Source organism: Podarcis melisellensis (assembly GCF_964234715.1).
Source record: "Podarcis melisellensis genome assembly, chromosome: 2".
Taxonomy (NCBI): domain Eukaryota; kingdom Metazoa; phylum Chordata; class Lepidosauria; order Squamata; family Lacertidae; genus Podarcis; species Podarcis melisellensis.
In genome coordinates this window covers 33,702,027-33,729,992 of record NC_138529.1, presented here as the reverse complement: position 1 = coordinate 33,729,992, position 27,966 = coordinate 33,702,027, and the positions used below count along the sequence as shown (strand labels likewise).

The 27,966-nt window shown below is 44.0% G+C and overlaps 1 protein-coding gene across 3 annotated transcripts in view; it reads right to left on the bottom strand.

The window, feature by feature from the left end:
• Positions 1-27,966, bottom strand: part of LLGL2 (LLGL scribble cell polarity complex component 2) — a 63,588-nt gene that overhangs the window by 2,260 nt on the left and 33,362 nt on the right. For all 3 annotated transcript variants that reach the window (XM_081899583.1, XM_081899582.1, XM_081899581.1), the window contains 18 exons: positions 26,737-26,899; positions 25,953-26,085; positions 25,156-25,210; positions 24,166-24,320; positions 19,295-19,512; positions 18,080-18,147; positions 15,832-15,985; positions 15,593-15,697; positions 13,014-13,306; positions 11,063-11,201; positions 9,700-9,850; positions 9,410-9,526; positions 7,535-7,701; positions 6,562-6,823; positions 4,631-4,784; positions 3,391-3,434; positions 2,578-2,625; positions 648-690 (listed from right to left, as the gene is read on the bottom strand). In XM_081899583.1, coding sequence (XP_081755709.1) covers positions 648-690; positions 2,578-2,625; positions 3,391-3,434; positions 4,631-4,784; positions 6,562-6,823; positions 7,535-7,701; positions 9,410-9,526; positions 9,700-9,850; positions 11,063-11,201; positions 13,014-13,306; positions 15,593-15,697; positions 15,832-15,985; positions 18,080-18,147; positions 19,295-19,512; positions 24,166-24,320; positions 25,156-25,210; positions 25,953-26,085; positions 26,737-26,899 — 2,469 coding nt within the window. The remainder of the gene's footprint in view (positions 1-647; positions 691-2,577; positions 2,626-3,390; positions 3,435-4,630; positions 4,785-6,561; positions 6,824-7,534; positions 7,702-9,409; positions 9,527-9,699; positions 9,851-11,062; positions 11,202-13,013; positions 13,307-15,592; positions 15,698-15,831; positions 15,986-18,079; positions 18,148-19,294; positions 19,513-24,165; positions 24,321-25,155; positions 25,211-25,952; positions 26,086-26,736; positions 26,900-27,966) is intronic.

Below are 27,966 nucleotides of genomic sequence, written 5' to 3'. Positions count from 1 at the left end.
ATCCCCCCCCCCCCGTCAAATCTTAAAAGTAAGTCATATGTGACAACCAGTATTCTACCAGTTCTCCTTTTGAAAAAGAAGAATTGCCTCCCCAGTGCCAGGAAGTAAATCCATGGGACCCAATTCACCCACCCTCCTCTTCGACACCAGCTGACTTAATGTTGTTTTTAGATCTGTATCTCCTTCCTGGTCGACAAGTCCTAAAAATGAATGACTTACGTCTGCCCTGAGCTATTCACAAGATTGGGATAGTGGGTATCTTAACTCAAGTTGGGTATAAAGATCTTAATTAGAAAGCAAAACAACAACAACAACCCTCATATCAGAATGTATAGAGAAATACAAAATCTGTTCAGTGTTGGCAGCACACTTAATAGAAGGTTAAATATTTGAGAATGCAAAGGAAGCCATTGAGGAACACAGCACCAGGTTTCAGGGTTGCTAAATAGATGTTCTCCGATGTTCACTATGTCACTTCCCTTCTACCACAAGGACAGAACAAAACAAAAAAATTCCTTCCAGTAGCACCTTAAAGACCAACTAAGTTAGTTCTTGGTATGAGCTTTCGTGTGCATGCACACTTCTTCAGATACACAGGACAGAACAGTTTATCTCCCCAAGTTCTAAGAGAAACCATGGACACTCACCCTTTTCCACCCTCCAGAGTGCTTTGGATCTCTTTTAGAACTTCTGAAAAGGGAGGGAAAAAACATTCATGCGAAAGAAGTGCATATATTCTTCAATCTCTAGTATTCAAGAAGCAGTTTTACTTCCACTGTTGGAACATGTTTTTTTAAGCCCCATCTTCCAAAGATTCTGCTGACAGGACTTTTAAAAGATAAGTGTTTTACTTATTGATTTCCTTCTCTCTTGCTGGAATTTTCATGCAGAATTCATTTTATTTTAGCTTATTGCGGTCTATATTTTTATGCTTTCATTGCTATTAAGCTGTCCAGATAACTTTGCTACTGAGCAGCAGATAAGTACCATTAATAAACGAACTTTAACCATTCCTACAGAGCTGACATGAAATTCACATTTTATCCTTAAGGAAGGATGACATCTAGTTGATGATGTTGTGTTCAACTTACTATCTAATATAACAGATCTATGTCTGGAATATATTTGATTAAAAGTTGGGCAATAACTTTGTTTAGATTCAGGGTAACTGAATACAATCCTGTTGTGCTAAACAATTGCCAGCGTCTCACAACCAATGTGCCAAGGAGGACACCAAACATAGACATACAGATATTATTTTAGCTTGCTCAGTTGCACTTCAGAAAGAATACTATGCGGCATAAAAGCTTGCAGCTAGCATTCAAAAGAGAAAAGAGTGTGCATACTTTGTGTTTCTCAAGGTTGCTTAGGTCTCAAGTTTAGGTATTTTTTTCCCTTTAAATCCATAATTTCGCCAAACAAAGTCTTTAAAGTTGGATGCCAGCATTTGTAGTGCCATGTCAAAAAGGAAACATGTGCATAGTGGCAGATGTGCACAAAATGGTCCACCCCAGCTGAAGCCAACATGCGTAGGATGTTACTTTTGGCAACCATGTACACAAATAATAGCATTTCTGGTATCTCTATTTGGGGCAATTTCTCCACAGACCCTACACTCATGGCTGAAGTAAACACTGAAACACTGGCTGCTTCCACACCAGACATTTACTGTGGAATAACCACATTTTGTTCAGTCACTTTTTACAGGGCATTGGCATGATACTGTGATTGAAAAAAACCCTCTCACATTTTCCACATTAGGCTTTTATTTCCTTCCCCTCAAATCCAACCTACTTATAGTCAATATAGCTGCTATTAAGCTACTATTCTGGTCATTATCTCCCTCCCCCCACCCCAAATTGCAGCAGAGGTGCAGTGAGGGGAGGGGGCTATTTAACCCGTCCCACACATACAAAGATCCCAATGAAAACTGCTCCCCTCCAACATTTGGGGAAAGAGGAACTGACCACTTGGTTACAGAGTGTTTAGAAATTTGCTATCCCACTTCCGCCTTAAAGCAGAACAGCTGCCAGCTCTGGAAGCACCCAACAACTTAATAACAACAACATATGTCAGGATAGCAAATTTACTCACTATTAAATGTATCGGTTTTAAAATGGCAAAATGCTTCTGAAAACTTCGTGTTTACCCTCACGAAAAATCGTGTGAGATAGGTCACAATTTATTCCCATTTTACAGATGTGGACATGATGTTGGGATATCAATTTGCCCAATGTGTAGATCAGGTCCTCCTAGTGCAATAGCCACATAACTCTGAATGTCTGCTGGATACTGATGTGCTAAGCACCAAAGAGCAATTATGAGATGCCATTGGGCAGCTGTACACAAATATAGACATGTTCAGGTATGTTACTGGTCAACTGCCTGCCTAACTGAGGCAAACTCATGAAGACAACATCCCAAAGAGAAATCTACCTAATGTTGTATGGCTGCTGGTATTAAGGAGGGGAGCAGACTCAATAACCAGAAGCAAGTGAATAAAGTGGCTCAAGCCAATTCCCACAGAATGCCCATCCCTCCACCCCTATAGCACGAAAGAAATCATGTCTTTCTCACTCTCATCATTGAGCAGGGCATGCTCCATCAATCTTCCATGCGTCCTCTCTGAAAGGCAAATCAGACAAATGTTAAGGCGGTCAATTCCCACGACACAAAAACTCACAAAGCCCAAATACATTACATTTACTGGGTTGTATTCAATGTAAGTTCTACTTGGAGAAGAGCCATTAAAATAAATACACATGACTAACTTAGGGCCATTCATTTCAGTGGTTCTACTCTGGGTAAAACAACCCATTATGCTTGGCATATCCACCCTTTGAAGTTCTTAAAAGGGCAAGTTAACCCGATTCTGACAATCTATGACTCCTCTGAGTGATGTTCATGATCTGGTCTTTAAGAGCCTATTTTAGAATTTGAAGCTAACATACAAGCAGCTGTACCAAATATACTTCCACCAACCTATGCTCCTGTGGCACAGAATGGCTTCTCCCATTTTAAAGTTCCCTTGAAAAGGAAACAAGCAGAAACTCTCAGAAGACTGGGCCTCCAATTGAAGATCTTAACTTTGTAGGTTGACATGGGACATAAGTACCCCAAGTCCTAGGCTGAGGGCTTTACAAGTCACAACCAGCACTTTGTATTGTGTCCAGAAACAAACTGGTACTCCATGAAGCTCTTAAGACATTATCCCTCCTATTGAAACAAGCCAAGAGCTAGATCCTAAGCCAATCTGAGTTTTTGACCTACCTTCATGGGCCGTTTCCTGTACTGTACTACTGGAGTAATCCAAACTGGATGTTATGTTACATTACTAAGCAGGCAGCACTGGACCAGCAATTTCTCTCCGTACATTCACATTTTCCTTACCATCTGCCCCCGGATCACTGGCACTCCATCCTGATTCCTTGCTACTGCAGAAGATAGAAAGAAGAGTCAATTAGACAAGATCATAAACCAATTCCAACCCCCTAGACATTGCAAGTCAGATGCAATTATCATAGGCACACAGAAAGTCATGCACCCTTGGTTTACACTGCGCTACTTTGACAGGTACATGCTGCCTCTTAAAAAACCTTCAGCTTTTAAGTCAGTTCAAAATTTGTGTGGGAGTTCACATGACTGCTCATCCTTATAAAATTCCCCAGCATATTGAAAACTAACGTATCAAGAAGAAGAGTAAGCAAAACAACAAGAACCCTTCTCTATGTTTTGATTTTTTCTTTAAGACTACTTTTGTTATGTTTGTAAATTTTGTACATGTTGTATTCTGCCTTCAGCATGGCTTTAGCTTTGGAAACGTGTCATACAAATAAAACGACTGATTGATTTTCTACATCTAGGGATAGACCGATAGGGAGATATATATTCCCCCATGTGAACCCCCATCAGCGGTCTAGGCAGAGGCGTATCCGCTTATGGCAACTAGGAGATGGTTAGGTGGTTAGCTAGAATTGACGTGTACCAGTTCTGACATATTTTGCTGCTACCCTTTAACCATCCCACCTAGTGCACACACAAAATGATTACACAGCCTGGGGACTGTATGTTGTACCCAGCTCAGAAGGCTTTGTTTTGTGGAGAGTCATTCCACAGGTGGTAGAATCTCAGCACCAGAACAAATGGCAATATGCAACTTCAGCATTTTTAAAGCCACTTCTTTTTTCAATAAGAACAATGAATAGTGGGTGGCAGATAAGCAAAGCCTTATCAGTACATTGGGATGGCATTAGGGCAGGCATAGGCAAACTCATTTAAAACAGGCACCCCAAAGCCCGGCCCTCCAGATGTTTTGGGACTACAATTCCCATCGTTCCTGACCACTGGTCCTGTTAGCTAGGGATGATGGGAGTTGTAGTCCCTAAACATTTGGAGGGCCAAGTTTGCCTATGCCTGCATTAGGGGATGAGCAGAGGCATTGTCAGATCATGTAGGTGCATATGGTGGCAGGACAGCAACCCTAACCCCTTTCCAGAGTGACCATGGGCCTCCTTTGTTGCAGTTCCCATGGCTACGCATGTCATATTCAACACACAAAACCAGCAATACAAAGTAGAATGTTGCATCCTTTCTATCATCCACACAATACAAATGCTACAATCATTCATACTTGGATATCCTTGGTGCCTTCTCCACGCCAGGTGTGCTGTGCACATGGCTGTTGCCTGTGTTTTCAGGTACTTTTACTAAGCATCGTGGTTCAACCAGCCACTTTGGGGAAAGTGAAAACCTCTCAAACTCTGACGGGGAGATGAGATAGAACCCTGCAGAGGAGAAAGATGGAGAAATGGCAAGTTGTGCATGCACAGATGCAGAAAGCGTCCCACAAGAGTTTCCCAAAATACATTTTTACAAATCTTGCTCACTCAGAAGACTAAGCTTAAGGCTGCAAACCCACATACACTTATTTTGAAGCAAGGGCAATTGGGGGGACGGACGGACCTGGAATTAACTTCAGAGTAAACATACAAAGGCTCAGCTGCATGAGCACTTTCCAAAGTCATGCTTGGTGCTTGTGACAGATTTTTTTAAAGAGATCCCATGTTACTATTTAATATTTCTCAGCTAAATCTCTGGGACTCCTATGCATGGAAAGATCCAAATACTGTATGTTTGTCTGATTCTCATGCAATGTACTTTCAAGCGCAATCTTTTCAGACCCCTGTGTAAACCATTTTTTAACTTAATATGCTCTAGGTTAGATTACTGCAATGCATTATACATAGGGCTGCTTCTGAAGATGGTTCAGAAGTTTCAGCTGGGGCTCAGGTTGCTCACTGGGGCAAGATGGTTTGAGCATATAACACTAATCTTGGCCTGACTGCAGTGGCTGCCAGTTAGTTTCCAGGCCCAATTCAAAGTGCTGGATTTGACCTACAAAGCCTTAAACAGCTCAGGACTGCAGTACTTCAAGGACCGCCTCTTTGTATATGAACCAAACCAGACCCTGCGTTCATAATCTCAGGCCTTTCTGCATGTGCTTCCTCAACGTGAGGTCTAGAGGGTGGCAACATGGGAATGGGCCTTTTCTGCAGTGGCTCCCTGTTTGTGGAATTCTCTCCCCTCGGGAGGCTCTCCTGGCATCTTCATTACATATCTTCAGGCACCAAGCAAAAATGTTTCTCTTCAACTAGGCATTCGGCTGATTAACATTCTATGGCTTTTTAAATGTATTTGTGAGAGGGGGGTTACTGGCTTGTTTAGGCTTTATTATGTATTTTGTATTCTCATTTTGTATTTTTATGTTGTGAACAATCCTGGGATCTTCGAATGAAGGGTGGTATAAAATTTTAATTATTATTATTAATAAAATAGTAGTAGTAATAATAATAACAATAACAATAATTTATTATATACACCCCGCCCATCTGGCTGGGCTTCCCCAGCCACTCTGGGTGGCTTCCAACAAAATATTAAAATACAGTAATCCATCAAACATGAAAGCTTCCCTAAACAGGGCTGCCTTCAGATGTCTTCTAAAAGTCTGGTAGTTGTTGTTCTCTTTGACATCTGGTGGGAGGGCGTTCCACAGGGCGGGTGCCACTACCGAGAAGGCCCTCTTGCCTGGTTCCCTCTAACTTGGCTTCTCGCAGTGAGGGAACCTCCAGAAGGCCCTCGGTGCTGGATCTCAGTGATGGGGTAGAACAATGGGGGTGGAGACGCTCCTTCAGATATACTGGACCGAGGCCGTTTAGGGCTTTAAAGATCAGCACTAACACTTTGAATTGTGCTCGGAAACGTACTGGGAACCAATGTAGGTCTTTCAAGACCGGTGCTATGTGGTCTCGGCGGCTGCTCCAAGTCACCAGTTTAGCTGCCACATTCTGGATTAATTGTAGTTTCCGGGTCACCTTCAAAGCAGATACTACTATCCCAACTAATATTTTTCTTTCTTGCTTTCACAGTATTGTGGATAGAGGGACAAAATAACTCCCCCTTCTCTCCCCCACCCCACATTTATCTATTTTGTACAAGAGGCAGAAAGGCTTCCAAGACCTAACACAATGGAGCTTGGTAACCTGTGGATGACCGTGTTGTTACCTTGCCCATATCTGGTGAAGACACAGGAGGCAATGCCACTCACATCCTCCTTGCGGATACAGGGGTAGCGCACTTGTATCTTGAGTGCAGGTAGGGAAATGATCTGGATGTCTCCCAGGTTCGTCAGAACAGCCAGGTCATTCTCACTGTGCTCACTCTTACAGCTGGCAAAGTTGGTCACTGTCACCTTCCGTACGCGGCAGCCTTCCAGGGCCGTCAATTTAAGTTTCAGTTTGGAGCTGACTTTGGGCAACGTGAAAACCTGCCAACGTAAACAAGCCGCGTAATAAATCCTTCATTCATGCAAGAGCCATCCAATCTCCGGTCAATGCGTAATGGGTTTCCTGCTGGTGTGTGGCAGCAAAGCAGCATGCTTTAAGTCTAGCTGCCAAAACGAAGCTGTGTAGTCTCTCTCCCGCCTTCAGCAGCAAAAAAGCCTGGATTTCTGACAGCGGCAAGGGAAGGAGTAGCTAAACTTTGCTGCCGCTCACTGCTGTACATAAGGGATTTGCAAGCATCTCTCACATGACCAGGTCATATCAAGTCTGGGCTTGCAAACATCTATCCTCAGATACATAAAAATAAGCAGAGAGCTGGTTTGCAGTCAACATCCCTGAACAGAGTAATTTTTCCTTAGCCCAACTCTGCCTCTTTCTAGAGAAGCGTCTATGGGCAGAATATCAAATTCAGGAGTGGGGAAGGTGTATCAGACATAGGGTTAGTAATGCACATTACTCTGTGATCTGCTCAGGTGGCAGGGGAGGTTGGAATCTTTGCAAACTTCCAAGCGTATAGCATGCTTTTCCATCTCCCCAAATCTGAACATGCCCTTCAGCAAAGGTGACAACCTCAAAACAAGCAAATTCCAGGAAGGATCTGCAAGAGGAAATGAATTCCCATACTATAATTTCTCTGGCTGCTCTATTCCAATAGGCAAAGAGCAGGCATATACACAAGAATGCTATTGTGTTACCTTAAGCTGTTCTTCCGACACCACGAGAAGCTGGTGGCTCCCTTGCATGTTGGGACTCTTGGAAAGGTCATGGGCCACTTCCAACGGCTCTGGAAGGGGAGTGCTCTGGCCATCCAGAACAACGATCCCGATAACAGGAGCTCTGTGCATGAGCTGGATCTCTTTGGCTGGAGAGACAGCAGAAAGCACACGCCAAATGAGGCAGGAGGTTTGGTTCAGAGAGAAGCAAACTGTTCTGACAAGGCACGCTTTCTTCTCGCAGAACCCAGCTACCATGCTGGACATACGTGCTGGGAAGCAGAGAGGAAATATTGGACTGAACCCTGTGTTGCACGTCAGCACTGGACCCAATCCATTGTGGTTAGAGATTCGGACTAGGAGTGGGGAGACCCAGGTTTAAATTCCTACTCCGCCATGAAGCTCATCGACTTGAGGCCTATCACTATCTCTCAGCTTAACCTACCACACAGTGGCAAAAAGGAACTACATATGGTACTCAAAGCTCCTTGGAAGAAGGGTTGGATACAAATACAATACAGTGGTACCTCGGGTTACAGACGCTTCATGTTACAGACTCCACTAACCCAGAAATAGTACCTCAGGTTAAGAACAGTTTCAGGTTAAGAACGGACCTCCAGAACGAATTAAATTCTTAACCAGAGGTACCACTGTACACACATAAGCATTAAAAAGTGATTGAGTTTAGAGGAGAACTGAAGTATTTAAGCTGTGATGCCGCATAGAAACTGCATAATTATTTCTTTGGGTGCAGTCAAAAAGCCACTTTTTACACTGTACAAAGGCAAGTATAGGTATTGAGGGGACGGGACAAAATGAAGGTCAGGGTCTAGTGGTAGATCTCTAGATGATTAGCGATGATAAACAAGAGTTCCTGGCTCCCAGTTGCTTCACCACAAAGACAAAACTACTATTTCTGGCTAAATAAGACTGTGAAATGCAGAAAACCAAACCAGGAGACATTTTTTGTGACACCACTGAGCGCTCAGTTCAGTTCCAGCACTAAAAACAAGTTCCTAGGCTGAGAATGTGCTCAAAGATGCCCTATTTTGTTTTGTGTTTTAATCCTTCATATCTTTTACACTTTGCTCTGCTTGGTGGGTTTCTGTAAAAGACAAAGCAGCTCTGGACTTTGCCTACTTCTGTATTGGAGGTTGAACTGTGATTAATGGAACATGAAGCCAAAGGGGAAGCTGCCGAGCCACCTTCCTTAGATCCGTAAGGAAAATACACATAACCGTCCTATAGATATGGTTACGGAAATTGAATTCCCTCTCTTACGTCTGGCTGGATGACCCTCCTGACTTTTAAACACGAAATATTTTCCAGATTTTTGTGACCAAAGAGAAACATTTACAAACAGCCCTTGGGCTTGTTTTATGGTGTGTTAAGGACTTTTCCAAAAAAGTACAGAGGCTAAAATGAAGTAAAAACTGTTGCCCAAGCTCATAATATTTCTAGGTAGGTGTTTATGTACAAGACCGTTTCCTTCAGAAAACCACATTATTTACCAAAAAATGCTGTTCCTAAAAGAATCAGAGCACATGCCTGGGGGCTGGTGCAGTCCTGCAGTGAAATGTTTTGCTCTTGTTTTGCTCTTCCAGAATGCGCACACAGATTCAGCACACATTCAGCACTAAGGCTTCTCAAGAGTCAGGTGGTGGGAAGCGTGCAACCTTCTGGATGTTGTTGGTCTCCAACTCCCATCAGGCCCCGGTCCAGCATGGCCAACAGGCAGAGGATGATGGGAGTCTCTGTGGTTTCCTCACCAGGGCATTTTACAAAGGTACCTTCAATCCTAAATCTGGGGGGCAGCTATTTCATCTAAATCGAAAGTCGTCTGATCTTTTCACTCACCCTGCTCTGCTCGGACAGGCTCATCCATTCTTCTCTCGGCTGGAGGAACACGCAGACAGAAGGCATAGACCGTGCCCCCATTGGTGCCAGCCCATAAGGAGGGGCAGTGCCGGGAACCTGGACCAGAGATAACAAAGCCCATGAGCCGAAGTTTCACATATCGCCAAGGGAAAGCAAGCAAGATCATTCCTTATACCCCCAGGCCAGACTTTGCTGGTTTTATCTACCCATGTACATGACTTTGTGGGTGTAATATATTGTTCAAGCACATAGAAGCTGGTCTTACTCACTGTCTCGTAAGAAGGTGTCGGCAAAATACAAGGTGCGAACGAAGCCAGTGAAAGAGTCCTCTGCTGACCGCGCTTCAATCTTCCGCTGGACAGGAGCTAGCTCTATCTCCTGCAGTGCATCATGATCATGCCTGGAAATTCCCTCTTGTACCTGCCCGCAAAACAAAAATGAGAACTAAGCAAGCATTTGTTTTATTAGATTTCTTACCTGCCCTTTACCGTAGGGTCCCAGGGCAGTTTGCAACAGAAAAAAATATACATTTATAAAAGCAAATAAAACAGTTACAGCCATAAAACAGATAAAAACCATTCCATACAGAAAATGGAAACAATTCCAACAATGCAAACAGCAGTTAAAATAGTTCCAATATAAGCACAGATTGAGATAAAGATCTGTGCTTTAAAGGCCAGAAGAAGGAGGTCTGCAGTAGGTGTCAAAAAGACAACAGACATTGCCTAATACGTAAGGGAGACCATTGCAAAGTGTAGAGACCACCACACTAAAGGCCCGATTCAATTTAGCATCTCTCAAGTGGGCAGATAATGAGATTAGAATGATAAAATGGCATCTTTAAATATATATATATACCATACTTTTCTGTGTATAAGACATGGGTTTTTTATTATTAAAAAATGATGTTCAAAATTGTGGGTCGTCTTATACACGGATAAAATCTCCCCCCATTTTCTCAATTGGGAGTCCCCAAAAATAGAGGGTGTCTTATACATGGGGGGGTGTTATACGGTAATATGCATGTTAGCTGGTGTCAGGTGGTTTTAATAAAAAGAAGTCAAGCCAGTTCCCAAAAAAGCCATTTCTTATAGGGATGCTTGCTTTGAAGAAGAGAAACAATTTTTGAAAAATAGAACGCTTTAAGGCCATGTAATGAATCCTTTTGCACCTCTTTATGATGGCAGAAGACTATGTTTGCCGTACTCCAGGAAACCGGCACAATTCTCCTCCAAAAGGATTAGCCTATAGCTGCCCGAATCTCCTCCTCATATGACATATCAAAGCCATGAGTGGCAAGGCTGAGATCCAATACTGTACAACGGGGCTTTTTCTAACGTCATGAGTGGCACCCGAGCTTTGCTGAATACAGTGGAATCTCGGGTTAAGAACTTAATTCGTTCAGGAGGTAAATTCTTAACCTGAAACTGTTCTTAACCTGAGGTACCACTTTAGCTAATGGGGCCTCCTGCTACCGCTGCGCAATTTCTATTCTCATCCTGAAGCAAAGTTCTTAACCCGAGGTACTATTAGTGGAGTTAGCGGAGTCTGTAACCTCAAGCATCTGTAACCTCAAGCGTCTGTAACCCGAGGTACCACTGTACGTGAAGCCGAGACAGCGCAGCCCCTCACCTCTGCAGTTCGTCGCTTTCTGTTAGACACCCTGCTCCTTCGCATTCGTCGGAAGGACTGGCGGAGGGACTTCTTTAAAGACTTCACTCTGGATAGAGGGCCTTCCAAGGCCAGTTGGTCACTGGGATGCAAGGTACACCTAGAAGGAAATTAACAGGGTTGGCTCAGTTTCCCTTTTTAAACCAAACTGTTTTTTGGTCAAGTTGCAGCCACACATTGGAAGCCCATTAAGAGAGTTACCACATTTTGCAGCGCAGAGGTCTGAAATACCGTGCACAGGCATTGGCAAGGCCTTTAGTTGCTTTGAATCAGGGGTAAGAAACTAGTCCTGCAAATACTTGTTGGACTGCAGGTCTCATAATCCCTGCCCATAGGCTATGGCTGATGGGACTTGGGAGCCCAACATCTTCTGAGGTGGCAATCCCAGATGTAAAGCAACATGGGACAATGCTGCTGCTTTTTGCCTGCAGTTCTCAAACCAGGCAAGAGAGCATTCAGAAAACCAGAACTATTCTGAACTGCACACTTTATATTGTTCACAGTATTTGCTTTTGTGGAATGTTGGCAATTACTAAAGTTTTCCTAGAAGGCTCTAAAGGTCTTCCATCAGTAAAATCCATTTCGGTGTTTCTCAACAGCCATGAGGATTCAAAGTAAATCTGATGGTGTGTTTTTGTTTTCCTTTTCAAAAACAGTGCTACACTGCCTTGCCCTTACATTCCACAAGGATTATACTATTTAGGATTTACGTAGCACTTTAAATGCATTACTTTGATTTTTATCACTCTGTAGGACACACCAGTATTAATTTTGCGGAAGTGTACTGTAACATTTGTGGGGAAAACCTTCTCCCCATAATGATCAGGAGGAAGGGAGGGCTCAGCCTCCCTTTGTCCCCAAGGCAACAAAAGGCAGAAGAGAAGACCTTTGGACTTCAAGAGAGCACGCCTGCCTGAGCCTAATAGTGTTGACTAAGCTGTGGTCAGGAAACAACTTCCTGCTTTGGAGTATGGTAATCCTCGGCCGCCAGGGATGGATCTCAGCATTTTGTGGGGGCTAGGAGGAAGGCAAGAGTTCTCTCCAACTCCCCAGTTCCTGAATATGTTGGGGGTACCTGCTGCCTACCCACCCCCACACAAGTGGGGCTTTGTAACTTGAGAGAAAAGTCGAGAAAGAGCCATTATGACAGAAGCATACAACATGACGCATGGTGTCCGTATAGAAAAAGTGGATGAGGAAGTTTTTCCTCCCTCTCTCCTATAACACTAGAACTCAAGGACATCCAGAGAAGCTGAACGTCGGAAGATCCAGGATAGACAAAACAACTTCTTAACACAGTGCGTACTTAAAACTATGCAACTTGCTCTGGCAAGAGGCCATGAGGGCCAACAACTTGGATGGCTTTAAAAGAGGATTAGATAAATTCAAGGAGAGGGAAAAGGCTCTCAGTGGCTACTAGCCATGATAGCTCTGGTCTGCCTCTACTGTCAGCGGCAGTGTCCTTTTGAATGCCACTTTTCAGGAAACCTCAGGCGGAGAGAGTGTCGCTGTGTTCAGCCCTGCTTGCAAGCTTCCCATGGCATCTGGAGGGCCACTGTGGGAGCTCGCTTAAACGATCAGGAGAAGCTATTGCAGATCTAAGCCTAAGGCTGGGAGGAAAATGCTTTGCCTAAGTAATTTCCTGCCCAAACTTTTTATCCAGGACTTCCGGTTCACTGGTTGAACCCTCAGCACTATGCCTCACCAGTCTGACAGGAAAACCCTGTTTAAGCACATGGCTTTTGAAAATGGCTGGACGTTCAATGCAAGCCACTCTGGGCGGCTTCCAACCCTACACTGTGTCAGGAATACAATTTAAACATTATCTACCTCTATCTATCTATCTATCTATCTATCTATCTATCTATCTATCTATCTATCTATCATCTCAATCAAGAAGTAACCCCCTTACTTGACAAAGACCAGCCGCTTCTGCTGATGATCAAAGAGCCCAAAACCGTGGCTTGTGCCAAAGGCTACGAGTTTCCATTCCGAGTGAAGGGCCAGCGAAGTGACCACAGCTGGCGGCTGACACTGGACCAAGACAAAGGGCTGGAAGCCTGGCTCAAACCGAACAGGCCCATCTTTAGTTTTGAGCCGCTCATGACCTTTCCACCTATAGCCTTCCTGATCCTGGAGGAGGTCCGCCTCTGAATGGTCAACCACCTGCTCTGCTTCTTCGTCATTTAGCTCCATTACAAGTACCTGGATGGGGCAGGGTAGGGAAAAGGGAGAAGGTCATTTGGAAGTGTGTTTTGAAACCTTAGCATTGCAAAACCCACAGAGTCTGTGCAAGAACGAAGGCCAGGACAAATGCATTTCCTCCTCTGGGCCTTTACCCTCGAAAGCATTGAGGAATACTTTTGCATTTCACCTATATCCTTCCTCACTGGTTTTTCAACATCACGTCAGCAGCAGGGGAGTTCTAGCTAACCCAATTCACTTTTTGATTAAGTGTATTAACACCCTCCTGCAGCTTAATGCACTTTGAAGTAAAACAAAGGAAAAGAGGTTGTAGGCTTATGTAATTATGCAACAGAGGCAGTCATTTACCAAGTGGCTCTTGTAGCACACTGTGAATCTAAGAAGCATTAGCAGTCTTATTTCAATTTATTTCTGCCCCACCTTTTCAGATACTTTCAAGGCAGCTTTTGAAAGTGATAGGCACAACATATAATCAAAAGAAGCAGCAAAACCCAAATACAGTGGAATGTAAGGACAACACCACTTAAAAAAACAACAGCAACAACCACCGTTCATGAATATCTTATCGCTAAACTATTTGGCAAAAATAATCTTTATGTTTCTGCCCTGCAGCAATGCTAAATCTATCCACTGCTTTCATTTATTTCTGACCTAATGTGGACAAAATTTTCTGCCCACAGCTTTGGCAGGACATTTTACTCGAGAGACCTGGCAGTTACATGCACAACAGACTGAGTTACCCATTTGGTTCATGATGATCTGCACTCACCCATTTGAAGTCTTTAAAGAGCAGTAGAAGAGTCATAATTCAGAAAACTACATGCTGCTCCTTTCTCATCACAGGTGGGTTGGGCAAGTTGCTAGCCCTAAGGCAAAGCAGCTCCTTTGGCAATCCAATGTGAACTGACATTTGCGGCCAATGCCCACATGACTCAAGCAGGCGTGTTGTTTTGGTTTTTTGAAAGAGCTGCATGACTCCTACAAGTGCAGTGGGAATCTACTCTGAAGAGTGTGTTTCGGATGCCAGGAGCCGGTGTATATTATTATTATTTATTTTGATTTATTAGCTGCCCTGACCTTAAGGTTCCAGAACAGGTTGCAGCAATTTAAAAATACAACACTGAAGGTGATCTGATACAGTTCAAAGTTAAGAAAGCCAAAAAGAAGAGGAGTGGGCGCGTCACAGCTGAGAGCCCAAGGGCAAGTTGTAACTATCTTCTAACCTGAATTAAGGCTCTTTGAAAGGCTTTGCATTTCACAGAAGACATGCATATTTGTCCCCATTCCGCCCCCCCCCTGACATAGATGAACTTCTTTATCTAATTATATGGGGCAGAGCATCTGTGAACCGTGTCTTCCACAGTCTAAACAGCAACAAAAGCTTTCAATAGGCCAATGGTGTTGAGGCAGGAATTTTCAAAATGTCTTCCATGGAAAGGGCCACTCTATCCCAAATCGGTAATTCAAAACTAAGGATACTCCTTGGTGCTCACTGACAGGGAATTAAAGAGCAGAGATAGAAAAAAAGTAAATTGCAAGCTGGAAACTAGCCCAGAAAGTTTGCATTGTCAACACAGTCCACTGACTAGTGGAATGGTACGCCTAGTATCAACTTAATCTTCCCTACTTGTTCTGGTATACAGACACTGCCACATATAAAGTCATATATACACACATTCCTACTATACAGTGGACGCTCGGGTTGCAAATGTGATCTGTGTGGAAGACACACTGCGTCTGCGCACATGCAGGTTGCGATTCAGCACTTCTGTGCATGTGCAAAGCACGATTTAGTGCTTCTGTGCATGCGCAAGTGCTGAAACCCGGCAGTAACCTGTTCCGGTACTTCCGGGTTTGGTGCGGTGCGCAACCTGAAAACACACAACCTGAAGCGTCCGTAACCCGAGGTATGACTGTATATACTACCAGGATCCAGCTGGCCAAAACAACACAATAATTTAGAGAGCGAACAAATTCAAACTGAAAACCCAAAGATGAACAAGCCAGAACAACAGCTTAACTGGTGATTGGCTGCACAGCTGGCAGTTACAATGGTGTAGATGGTACAAAGAAATTTGCACATGACGGTATCTGAACATGTACAGAATGCTTCCTACACTCCGCAGATCACTAGGATTGGGAGAAAAGTTAATGTAGAACACAGGGCATAACATGCAGGGAAGTTCAAACTCCTGCATTTTCCAATTGATGGGGGCAAAAGATAAAGTAAGGTCTATGTTACTGGATGCAGTGTGCCCCAAAACCTATCCAAATGCATTTCAGTACCTGTCCTGCTGTTCCTGCCACGGCCAAGTAGCTACTGTATTTGCACAAGAAGATCTTCTGGATCCCAAGTCTGGGGTCATCGCTGTAAGGGTCAAAGGAGCCAACCTAGCAGGGCGGACAAGCAAGAAAGAAAAGACCATATCATCACAAAACAAGGTTTTCTGTGGGGCAGCTTCTCTGCTGCTCAGTTCAGCAGGCCTTGGCTTCAGAAGGTTTAAGCTGGGCCACGGACTCCTCACCTTGCGCAGCGGAGGCCATTCGTCCTCCCCCATCTGGTTCAGATTGTCATTGGGATCAGCATCTGTGAGGAACACCCTCACCGTGCTCAGCTTATACAGGAGGTTCAGACAAACGCCGGACGCGTTCCAGAATCGTACTGTGCCATCCTCATGCCTGATTTGGGGGGGGGGGGGAGAGAAATGAAGGGGGCAAGCAGATTACACCGGCAGCATGGCTTACTTTCCAGGTAAGTGAACACACTGAACATTTGCCACATGAGCCACTGAAATCCTTTTGGGCTAATTGTTTAAATACAGATAGCCCAGGCGGCTACAAAACTTTCCTCCTTCGTGATCCCCTTTCTACGCTGACTTGACTGCTGGAGAACTGATGCACACCAAAGGGGATTCTGGTGGAGTGAATAGCCAACTCACATGCAGAACCTCACTGCGGCCCAGTACAAAGGAAAACTATATACCCAGAACCACACCCCTGGGTCTGCACATTGCAAGGAAATGTCTGCAATAGTGGGCAAAGGGTCTTTTGGGGAAGCTTGCGCCTGCCACTGCTTCCAAGCCCACCGGGGAAGCCTAGACTTTAGAAGATACCCGAAGGCAGCCCTGTTTAGAGAAGTTTTAAATTTTTGATGTTTTAACGTGCTTTTAATATTCTGTTTGGGAGCCGCCCAGAGTGGCTGGGGAAACGCAGCCATATGAGTGGGGTATGTATGTATGTATAAATAAATAAATAAATAAATATTATTGTTATTATTATTATTATTACGACAACGACAACTACTACTAACTACTGGACTTTCCTGAAGTTCCTGACTTTTTTGAAGACTACCACCCAAGGCAGTTAACTGCTCTCCATATATGTTTCCACACAAACTTAAGCTATTAATATTTTTGTCAGGCTGAAAGAGCTTTAGTTCCTTGTGGCTATTGCTCTAAAAAGGCTCTTGTTAGGTCCAGCTTACTGAAGTCAACTTAAGGAACATAAATTGCAGTGAGCAAGATTTAAAATAAATCTTGACAGGAATAATCTGATGGGCATACAAAGAAATGCGTTCACAGCAGCCAAATCCCATCAGTGGCCAGTCAACAGCAAGGACCGCTCCATCAGCTCAGCTGGGACCAGCTGCCATTTGGGCTCCTCCCCTTTCCTCAAGCAATCTCCTGTGGTGACCTTTCGGCCTGGTGATTCTTTAACAGTTTTAAACGGCTGGCACCTGACCTGGCTTTCCCCCCCTCCTCCTACCATTTCCCTATCAGGTGCATCAACTGGGGTGGGGGGCAAAGACACCTCAGCTTCCTCAGTATTTGTTTTAAGGGGAACAGGCCCCCTCGATCTTGAGGTGGCCCTGCACACAATGTCCGACGACTTGTGTGTCGAAGTTCCAGTGGCTGGCTCCTCCAGAGCACTCTGTCTCCTCCATCAATTTGGGGGCAACCTGACACCTCTGTTTTCTATTGTATCATGCTTCTTACATCCTCAGCCATTATTCCAAAACTGTAAAACCACATTAACTTGCGGGGTAGTATACAAAGTGTTAAATAAGTAACACAGAACATTATGCTGCGGCACTTGAGGCACCAAGCATGCTTGGGTGAATCAACGTGAATTCTCCCCCTGCATCACTGCTGCTTGAAATACACCAAGCGACATTCCAGAAATTAGCTTGTATCCCACTGGGTTTTACGAAGTCTGGTGACGGGCTCTTATGTTCAATCCTCTCTCCACAACACCAGTACATTCAGTTCTCAGGGACACTGAGTATTCTAGCTCCTGTATGCTAATGTTATCCTTTTAGCATGGCTGGCAGGGTGCCTGGACCATTAATTGGGAGAATCTTATCAGGGATCTTGACAGGAAACCTCTTTCGTCCTTGCAGGAGTATTAAGGATACATATATTTTAAATTCCAGATGAAAAGCAATAACGAAGCCCTATTTAGCGTACAGAGAAAGACATATGGAGGGGCAAAAACGAAACGATTGTTCCATCCCATTCACTTGATGTGAGACTTTTTATACACATCTACGCACACAAACAGGTAATTGTTTGGGAACTTTCTGCCTTCAGAAGAGTTCATTACCATTGAAGTGTTAAATACCCAAGTTCAAAATGGTAATCACTTTAACGGCTGTTGCACAAATGATGATCTTCACATGCTGTATTGGACTGACTAAGCAGAGGTGGAAACAAAACGTGAGGTCAGAAGCTCCAGAATGGTAACCAGAGGAAAAACGTCTGTTTTCATACCTACCCAGTAAGCAGCAAGTCTCTCTGAGGAGGATCTGGAGCCTTGCTGGTACCTCCATTAATTGGCCATTGCTAGGAAAACAGAAATTGGGACAGAATGGATGCAAAGTTGGAAGTACATAAGCAATGAAGACACAGAGGGAGCAGGAAAGCATTGAACACCAAATCTATGCAGATTAAGCTTTGTTTGGATTAAGGCATACATTCTTAAGGTTTTACTAGCCAATTTCCTTATGCTAAGGTTTAATATAAGATGGGGAGGAATCCATTAACCTACATTTTTTTTCTGTAAGCAGCAGCTGCTGCTGCAGAAAACTTGTAAATATTTGCAAACTGTAACTATTGGGGCTTTCTGAAACCGAACCCACAGCAACTACAACTTTGTCAGGGTGCAGAATATTGTCTTCAAGTGTTCTGATCTCTCAGCAGTGTACAAAACGTGTAAAATTTGCTTGTCTGCATCTAGATGTGAGCTCAGAGCCAGAGTCCTTTGCAACAGAGGGAACCAGAAATCTAGATTAGGGTGGGGGTGCAAAGAAGCTGCCTTAAAACAGAGGTCAGAAGATTGGTTCTTCTAGCTGCACTGTCTGGCAGTGGCTCTCAGGGTTTCGGAGAAGAGATGCCCAAGACTGAACCTAGGAACTTCTGCATGCAAAACAGATCCTCAGTCCCTGAGCCACAAAGACCCCCAAATTAAAGTTATTAAATTTCTGAATTCTGTGACAAGTTGCGCAGGCAAACTAACAATATAATTCAGCATGTTTTCTTGTGCAGTACATTGCATCTTTCCTGCCCACCTAGCAGTTTGGAAGCACGTCAAAGTGCAAGTAGATAAATAGGTACCACTCTGGCAGGAAGGTAAACGGCGTTTCCGTGCACTGCTCTGGTTCGCCAGAAGCGGCTTAGTCCTGCTGGCCACATGACCCGGAAGCTGTACGCCGGCTCCCTCGGCCAATAAAGCGAGATGAGTGCTGCAACCCCAGAGTCAGCCACAACTGGACCTAATGGTCAGGGGTCCCTTTACCTTTAACATTGCATCCTACACGTGTTTATCTTTGAGTACTCAGGCTGGAATGCAAGATTACATTGCTGAAACGGCCTCATCCTTTGCTTGTGCCTTCTATCTCTCAAGCGGGACTTCAGATGCAGTGTGAAATGCAGTATTAATATGAAAGGGACTCGTTCATTCCGTTCCAACGTTCATGCATGCAAGCCATACCATATTAGAGAACTGGGAGTTCTGTTTACTCCCGGCACTGATGATCCTTTCCCATAACTTGAGAGGGATGTTGGAGACATGGTGGGAACATGTGATGGCTGAACAGTGAAGAGATGCCAGGTACGGGGGTTGGACCGATGGCCAGCCTGGAGACATCAAGTCTATAACTACTAGCTCTTCCTCTGCTAGCACCACCATGGCAGATGGGTCATCAAATTCTGCAGGAAAAGGAATCAATAAATAGCCATCATTTCACTGGGGGAGAGGCAACAGGGAGAAAACTATTGTGAAATAGTTTCATCAGTGGACGCAAATAAGCAGCACGGTTTATCTAGGCTTGGGGCTGAGCAATATTAGTTACATTATGGATCTTGAAATAATCACATAATTCCTCCCCTTCTCTACCCTTGTCTCTATTTTCATCCTTCCCCCATTGCTTCCATGGGTCTAGTTTAGACCGCACATCCCCCAGAAAAGAAACCAGTCAGACCTGCCCCTGGCAAAAAAGAAAATATAAAGATGGTACTATATACATTTTATTTATTGAATTTCTATCTTTTCCTTTCTCCCAATGGAGGCAAATAACCAAGCAGCAAAACAATACAATTTTTTAAAAAAGAAAGAAGACACGTATGTAAAGCATTTTAAACGGATTAAGAACATATCAAATAAAATATTTTCAAAAGCACATTACGCCTGTGGTTTCGTCAATTGCACCATCTCCCCCATTTGTTCCAGGGCTCAAGTCAAAGTGTTGATTTCGGCCTTCAAAGCCCTTCACCAGAACAATTTGCTTTCATGTGCGGCCACATGAAGCGGGAAACAGACTGCTCTGCTCAGTGGTTCACTCCAATTGCAGAATACTCTCTTCAAGGGAGCAAAGGTGGACTTTGGTCTTTCAAATTTCAGTGGTGCATTGTGAGACCAAAATTCGGTGTCCCTACCTTTCGCCTTCCATTCTGCGCATGCACTGCATCATAGTTATAGCACCCCCCTCAGCTTGGTGCCCAGTGCGAGGGAACCAACTGCACTGCCCTAAATCTGGCTCTGAAGGGAGGCCCAACTAGAGCTTAATCTGGTGTCATTTAGGCAGTAGGCAAAAATATTTTATTTTCCCAGTCAAAAAAGTAGTTTCAAAAGCTTTACGCAAAGTAGAGCCATTGAATTTCATTAACTTAGGCATGTTTAATTCCAGTGGGTTTTACTCTGTGTCAAACTTAGCTGATGGGCTCCCCACCCTGCAATCATCTGTGCTTTGTTTTTAAGCTGCTTTGAATTTTTGTTTTTACTCCCGCTTCCTTTATGCTGCTCTTTTATATTACGGTGTTTTCATGTCTGCTTTCATCTTTGCTGTATTGAAATGTTCACTTTGAAAGCTGCCTGGAAACCCACTGAACGGCAGGGTATAAATTCTTCAAAAACAACAAAGTGCACGTCTGTGAAGCACAAGTTTTATTTTTCTGCCCAATCCAAGTTCCTGTGGTGCAATCGCCGACACCCCTAATAGGCCATTTATGTGCTTTATCCAAGATTATCTATGGAGTAAAAAATGTCACGTGAAATGACCAAGAACTGGAAATCAAGGACCCGATGCAAGCAGGTGGGCTATGTGACTCTTTTCATCTGCCATCCTTTAACGGGTAAAAGACAGGCTGCATTGTGCATGCTCAGCAGTGACCCAGTTAGTTGTATGTTAGACCATTTCTAGGAACTTAGGCCAATCCCAGCAAAGTAAGCTGCTTAAAATGTAGCAGCGTTGCTGGTTCTGAGAGCGGTTGATCCGTTTGAGAACAAGAAGAATTTCATTACAAATGGAAAGCCGCTTCTGCAGCCGGCTCCAGAAACTCATCACTGCTCTGCTTTTGGAAAGCAAAATGCACAATGTGTCACAGAATCACATGTCGTATTGTTTTCCGTTATAAATGAACTTGGCAAAAGGTGGCTCCTCCAACATGGAGATGCACAGCGCCTTTGCAACAAAAAGAAGTAGTCACGGTGCATTTTAAACTAATCGAAGTATTACAGTAATTTAAAATAGATAGAGGCAATTTGGCAAGCGCTTGTCTGCACCAAGTTAATGCATACTGTTGGGTGTGTTGTGCTTCCAGAAGGCTGTTCCTTGAAACAAAACAAAAAGCCTCCTCCTAAATGTCCCTTTAATAATAATAATAATTTATTATTGATACCCCGCCCATCCGGCTGGATTTCCCCATCCGGCTGGATTTCGTCCAGTTGTGGATGACTCTGGGGTTGTGGCGCTCATCTCGCTTTATTGGCTGAGGGAGCCGGCGTACAGCTTCCGGGTCATGTGGCCAGCATGACTAAGCCGCTTCTTGCAAACCACAGCAGTGCACGGAAACGCCGTTTACCTTCCCACCAGAGCTGTACCTATTTATCTACTTGCACTTTGACGTGCTTTCGAACTGCTAGGGAGGGATAAAAGATTAAGACAACTTATTTGGAACCCCCATCTGCAAAAAATTCCAAGCACCAAGTGCTTTGAAAGTTAACGTTGCTAGCAAAGTCATCTTTGCTGAGCATAGTTGATCGTGTATCCGTTTGTCGGAAGTTGCCAAGTAGTAGCATTAAGCAATCTCAAAGAGTTGTTTCTGATGGTGCATTTAGTACCAAGGCAGAGACAGCAGGCATACATTGTACTCCAGCTATAGTAGCAAACCAATTGCAAAAAAGACTGCTTTCCACCCTTCCAGCCCCACTTACTGGAAAAGATAGAAGCCCTGCTCTTGTGTTATGAAGAGGACAGGAAAAGCAGCCATTTACACACAACTGACACGATACAAAGCATTTCTGTCCTCCACCTCTCCAGTTACATAACGCATTGTAAGAAGTTGCCCCAAATGATCAGCTCTGGAAGCATCCTGCCCACAGCACGGACACTCGGTAAGTGAAAGAATAGCTTCCCAACACCACCAGAGCCATTACATAAGCATTACACATTAACCTAAGTGGATTTGGTGCACAATGAGTGGCCCACTCTCACACTCTGTTGAGCGAAGGAAGGAGCATGTGAGGTGAGCCAAGGCAGATTCCCATTAGGCTTAAGCGGTCAGTTACAGGGAAGCTGGCCAACCACAGGAACCTCAGATGACTGAATGACTTCCTGGGCTAAGCCTGCAGCAGTTGTAGCACTTCCTTCTTCAGTTCCTGTATGCCCTGTTGCACACGTGGCCTGTGTGAACAGCTGTGCAACAACAAGTTGGGAGACAATCGCTCAGACCCAAAATGTTGAGGAACTCCACCTAACACCACTCCCCTTGCCCAGAAGCAATCTTAGGCTTGCCAATCAGAAGGTCAGCAGTTCGAATCCCTGTGACGGCGTTAGCTCCCGTTGCTCTGTCCCAGCTGCTACCAACCTAGCAGTTTGAAAGCACACCAGTGCAAGTAGATAAACAGGTACCATTCGACGGGAAGGTAAAATATTGTCCTTTCACCTTAAAAGTTTGTTTTCATAGACAATGAGAACTGGGCTGACTTCCTTCTCACTAATAGCCATGTGTTTGTAAAACTAAATGAGTCATATGCCTACAGTGATGCAGTTTCAGCACACATGGAAAACTTACCTGTTTACTGAAGTGTTTGCTATGGATGCTAGCCATTTGTCCCAATCTGTTTAGTTAAGCTTTATGCTGACTTTTAATGCTGCTGGATTCTATTGTTTAATGGATTTTACAGTAAACCACACTGAGCACTTTTCATAACAGTGTATAAATAATTTCAAGAAATTGATACACGTCTCGGAGAGTAATTAAGGGCAGCACTGCAGATGCAATCTATGAAGAATCTCTAGTGTAATAGTGGGTAATCTGTGGTCCTCTAGATGTTGCTGGACTTCCAACTTATACGGAATATTATGGTGCTGGTGCTGGTTGGAGTTTAGACTTAGTGTTGCTGTGTTTATAATGGATATATGGTTTTACACCTGTTTTATATTCCTGCTTAAATTATACTGTATGCTGTGTTGTTAGCCAAGAGGTATAAAAACTCTTAAACAAATAAGCTGCATTCAGCATGGCTTATGGTCAGTGATGATGCGGGTTGTAGTTCAGTAATATCTACCGTATTTTTCGCTCTATACGACACACTTTTCCCCTCCAAAAATGAAGGGGGAATGTGTGTGCGTCCTATGGAGCAAATGCAGCGACCCCTCTTGCTCTCCAGGCTTCAGGTAGCTATCCGCAAGCCTTGGGAGCTCGGCGGGAGTGCCCGCCGGGCTCCCCAGGCTTGCGGATAGCAGCCTGCATCCTGAAGCCTGGGGTGCGCTGAGCTCCCCAGGCTTGCGGATAGCAGCCTCCAAACCTGACCTGGTTTGGAGGCTGGCGGTGGGGAAAGCAGCGCTCCCCACCCCCCGCCAGCCCCAAAGAGCAGGCCGAAAGGAACCCAAAGCCTCCGGAACTCCCGCTGGGCTCTGGAGGCTTCGGGTGAACGCACCTTGAATGCACAGAACGCACCTTGACTTAGAGGGGGAGAACAAGAATCCCCCCCCTGTTTTCCACCTCCTATGGTCTGGTGCGTCCAATAGAGCGAAAAATACAGTACTTGATCTAGCACTATGAAACAGCATCCTACCCCCATGAAAGATTTCCAATGGTCATTTTCACAGCTGAAAGCTCCCAAAAGATGGAGCCTATAAATACAAAACATCATCCGTTTACTAGTTTACCAAAAAATAAAATACTGTAAAACAAAAAAAATCCAACACACAACTAGTATTCCACAATGATCACCCAAATCTGGGCGCTAGTAACAACACATTGGGTAGTTCAACTCCAAGCAACACCCAGAATCTGAACCCTCAAAGTAAAATGTAGTTCCAACTAAAGCTCCCCGAGAAATCAAAATCCGCCACATACCTGCAAGTGGATCTGCGTTGGCAATAACAAAGAAGTCTATCACTCGTGATGTAAAGTCAAAGGCAGTTTGCTGATTGCCATAAATGACAGAAATGCTATGCCTGTCACCATAGCTGGCCCGTGGCATCCCTCCTTGAAATATAATGTAAGGAAGCCTTAGAGAAAAAGAAAATGTAACAGATATACAATTTAGGTACCTTCCTCCAACTTAAAAGCATTTCATACTACAAGCAAACCAAACCACTGCAGAGACAGAATAATTCTCTCTTGTGGCAAAATGCATCTCCCTGAATCTTTAGAATTTCTCTTAAGTCTCTAGCAATCAGAGAAGCACAAATTTGCTGCTTTAAAGTCCTAAGTGGCCTGGGCACAGGATCTCAAGGCCAGCTTTCACTACCCATCAATTAACATTGTCAAGCACCTTTCTCTGTGTGCCCCCTTCCCTCTTTCAAAAAGTCAGAACCATGGTGAGGGCCTTCTCCATGGTGGCACCCAAACTGTGGAACAATCTCCTTTAGCAGAATCACTTAGAACCAAATACATCATTTTTTAGATGCCTCAAGAAGTCCACCTGTTCTCTCATTTACTATTACTGTGTTTGCTTTTTAGCTGTTTTTATTTGCTGCTTTTATCTCCTTTTTAATTATATTGCTATAGATATAGATTGTTATTGTTTTAGGATTATTTGTTTGTAAGCCACCTAGGAAGGAATTCACGGTAAAATGTACGACATAAATCCTAAATTTTTTATATAAAAAAAAACTATGACAGTATTATTTCTGAGTGGATTGAAAAGAGCAGGCAATTTCTAACTGCCCTTCCATTATGTGGATCAGCTTTCAGTGTTCAGATTATAAAGAGAGGACTTTTGCTGACACCTCAGTCAGCTGCAGAATTTCTAGCAAGCAGCAGCTCAGCTCTTGTTACTAAAAGGTCACTCTAGAATCTTAGGAGAATGGGCAGCATTGTAATATTTGCCAAAGTACCTACCCGTTCTTTGTTGTTTGCCAGTAAATCTTGGAGATGGCCTTGCAAGGAAAAGGACCTAGAAGGGCAGATTTTTAAAGAAGATGCCATGTTTTAAATAAATGCTTATTTTATTATATTGTTGTCAATTTATTATTTCTTTAAGCACCACAAAGCAATTTCACAATGTAATAAACAAATATGAAAACAACTGCACATATAAAACCATTTCAAATCCAAGACAATTATTTTAGTCAAAAATCCACACGACTGAAAGTAGCTGGAGAATGTTTTAGTTTTATCATTTAACCTGACACGGCATGGCAGCACGCCCCTAATTTTCCCATATGAAGGAGAAAGCGCTCATTACATAACTTTGCCCTGACAACCTCGTCTTGCTATCCACACAGACAGTGCAATCAGAAGCACCATGAATACCCATGTAATGAAGGTTGCTTCTGAACCAAACGCTAGAGAAACTACTTGTACTAAAAACAGACCAGTCACTCACTAAAGGCACTCCTAACGGTAGAAAGCCAACTGTTCCCACTGGCTCCCGCAGCTCCACCATCACTTTAGCAAGACTTTGATCCTCAGATGCCATCACTTGCCAAGGGTACTGCTCCAATATTGTGGCAGGCCACAATATAACAATTCTCTTGTTTTTGCCGCCTCAGGCAGGCACAATTCAGACGTTTGAGCCTCAAGAGGGCGGCATTCAGCTTGGTGGGCCCCATGTTGTAAAGACTTACTGCTCTGAACACATGTCAAATCATGTACGGTTCCGAAGGCATGCACTGCCAGCCCCCGCCCATACTGACCGTAAGGCACTTTGCTTTCCAGGGGTTCTGGCTGCCTATCATCACTTGAGACAGGCCACTGGGCATAACTCCCGTCATAATGGCAGCTGATGATCTGGCGGCCGTTCCTCTGCCAGAAGAGGTTTTCCAGTTGCTAGGGAGAATCAGCAAACAAAAGTTCAAAGGTCTCATCACCACTGCGGTCCAATTCAGAAGAAACACCCCACCAAGAACTGTGTGTGTTCTGCTAGTCACAGAATTCGGTCACCTGACCATCACGAGGATGGGATTGCATGCAAGTCTCGGAGAATGGAAATAAGTTTCTTAGCCCTCATGGTTGCGAGGGAACAAATGAGAAACCTGTGCTTACAGTACCCCGCTGAAGGGTCAGAAACTAAAAGGTGGCCTCTGGCAAGCCTGACTTAAAGCTTATTCCAAACATAGAAGAGGATTTGGAGAGGGGCGGTATGTGCAGTTTATACACAGTTATGGATGCAATCTTATTCTGAGGACTGAAGATCTATAGCCCAGGGACTAACTTCATGTGTGCCAGCTCAGAGTGACTTTGTGTAAATGAACTGCAAGGTTAAGCATCCACCTCCTGGGTTTGTCTCTTCCACATCAGCATTTAAAAAAATGGTTCCAGGACTCCATTACAACCTGCTACATAGAATACATAATTAATTGCTCAAGTAGGCTTTCCTGTTCTGTTTTCCTATACGGAATTCTTCCTGTACCTTGCTGTATATTCCAGGAATGAAAAGCTTTCCTGGCTGCAACTCACAGCCCCAGAAGGTATTATTACCTGATTGCCAAGGAAATGGTGTGTTGCTTTGTTATTTATCAAGTCCCAGAGGACAATGAGGCCCTTGCTGTAACCAATCAAGATCTGATTGGGGTTCTGGGGGTGTTCCCGTAAGGCTTCCACCAATTCAAGGGACCTTCTGTTGAGGTACTCCTCTGGCACACTGCGAAGAAATGCAGGGGGAAAGGTTATGAACTATTATGAATACCAATGAAGCCACCAATATATGGAAGGACAGAAAGGAAACAGTTGGAAATTCTCCTCCTTTGCACTATCATGTCAGGGATCAATTTGGGCAACCTGGAAAATAGCCTGGCTAAAACCACCTGCTTGAAGCTTCATAGCCTCCATCCGAACTATGCTGCCCTAACCTCTATATCTGCCACTGCAGCCCGGTGGCATTCTGATAATTTGTTTTTGTTTTTTCATTTATTAACTGCTTCCCATAAAAGATCTTGATGCCATTTCCCACCAACTCCTCGCTCCTTGTGATTCTCCCATAGAAGCACCGAAATCTCCAGTTGATGGAATTGTTTCCCATGTCCTGCGTCACTGTTGTTACAATTAAATAATTCTATTCACTCTGGTTTTTTCCTTAAGCGACAGAAGTGTCAATTTGACTTATACCGACAACATTGCTGTAGCTCAACCAGCTACTTTCCTGACAGTGTCAGACTCAAGACTCCCAACAGCCTTAGCCAGTATTGCCAATGGTCAGAGATTATGGGAGTTGCAGCCCGCAACATCTGGACAGCACTAGGTTGGGGAAGGGTACCACAGTTATTATGAAGTATTTAAAAGGTAGTCACAACTAATGTACAGTGGTACCTCGGCTTTCAAAAGTAATCTGTTCCGGAAGCCAGTGCGAGTTCTGAAATGTTTGAAAACCAAAAACTCAATATGTAAGCCTCAGTACAGAAAACTCAATACGGAAGCCGCGTGACATGTTCAACTTCCGAGGCCATGTTCGAAAACCGAAGCATTTACTTCTGGGTTTACAGTGTTCGAGTTCTGAAACGTTTGTCAACATTCGAAAAACAAGGTACCACTGTATTTAAATTACTAAAGGGTGAAAGCTGAATCCTGAAAATACTAAAAACAAGCTTCTGAACCTTACTTGGACTTTTACACTCACTCCCGCCGCCATACCCACACTGGGAAGTTTAAAAAAATGCCCCCAAACCACTGGGGGGCAGGGCTGAGTACAGCTCCTGGTTACCTGTGAAGCTC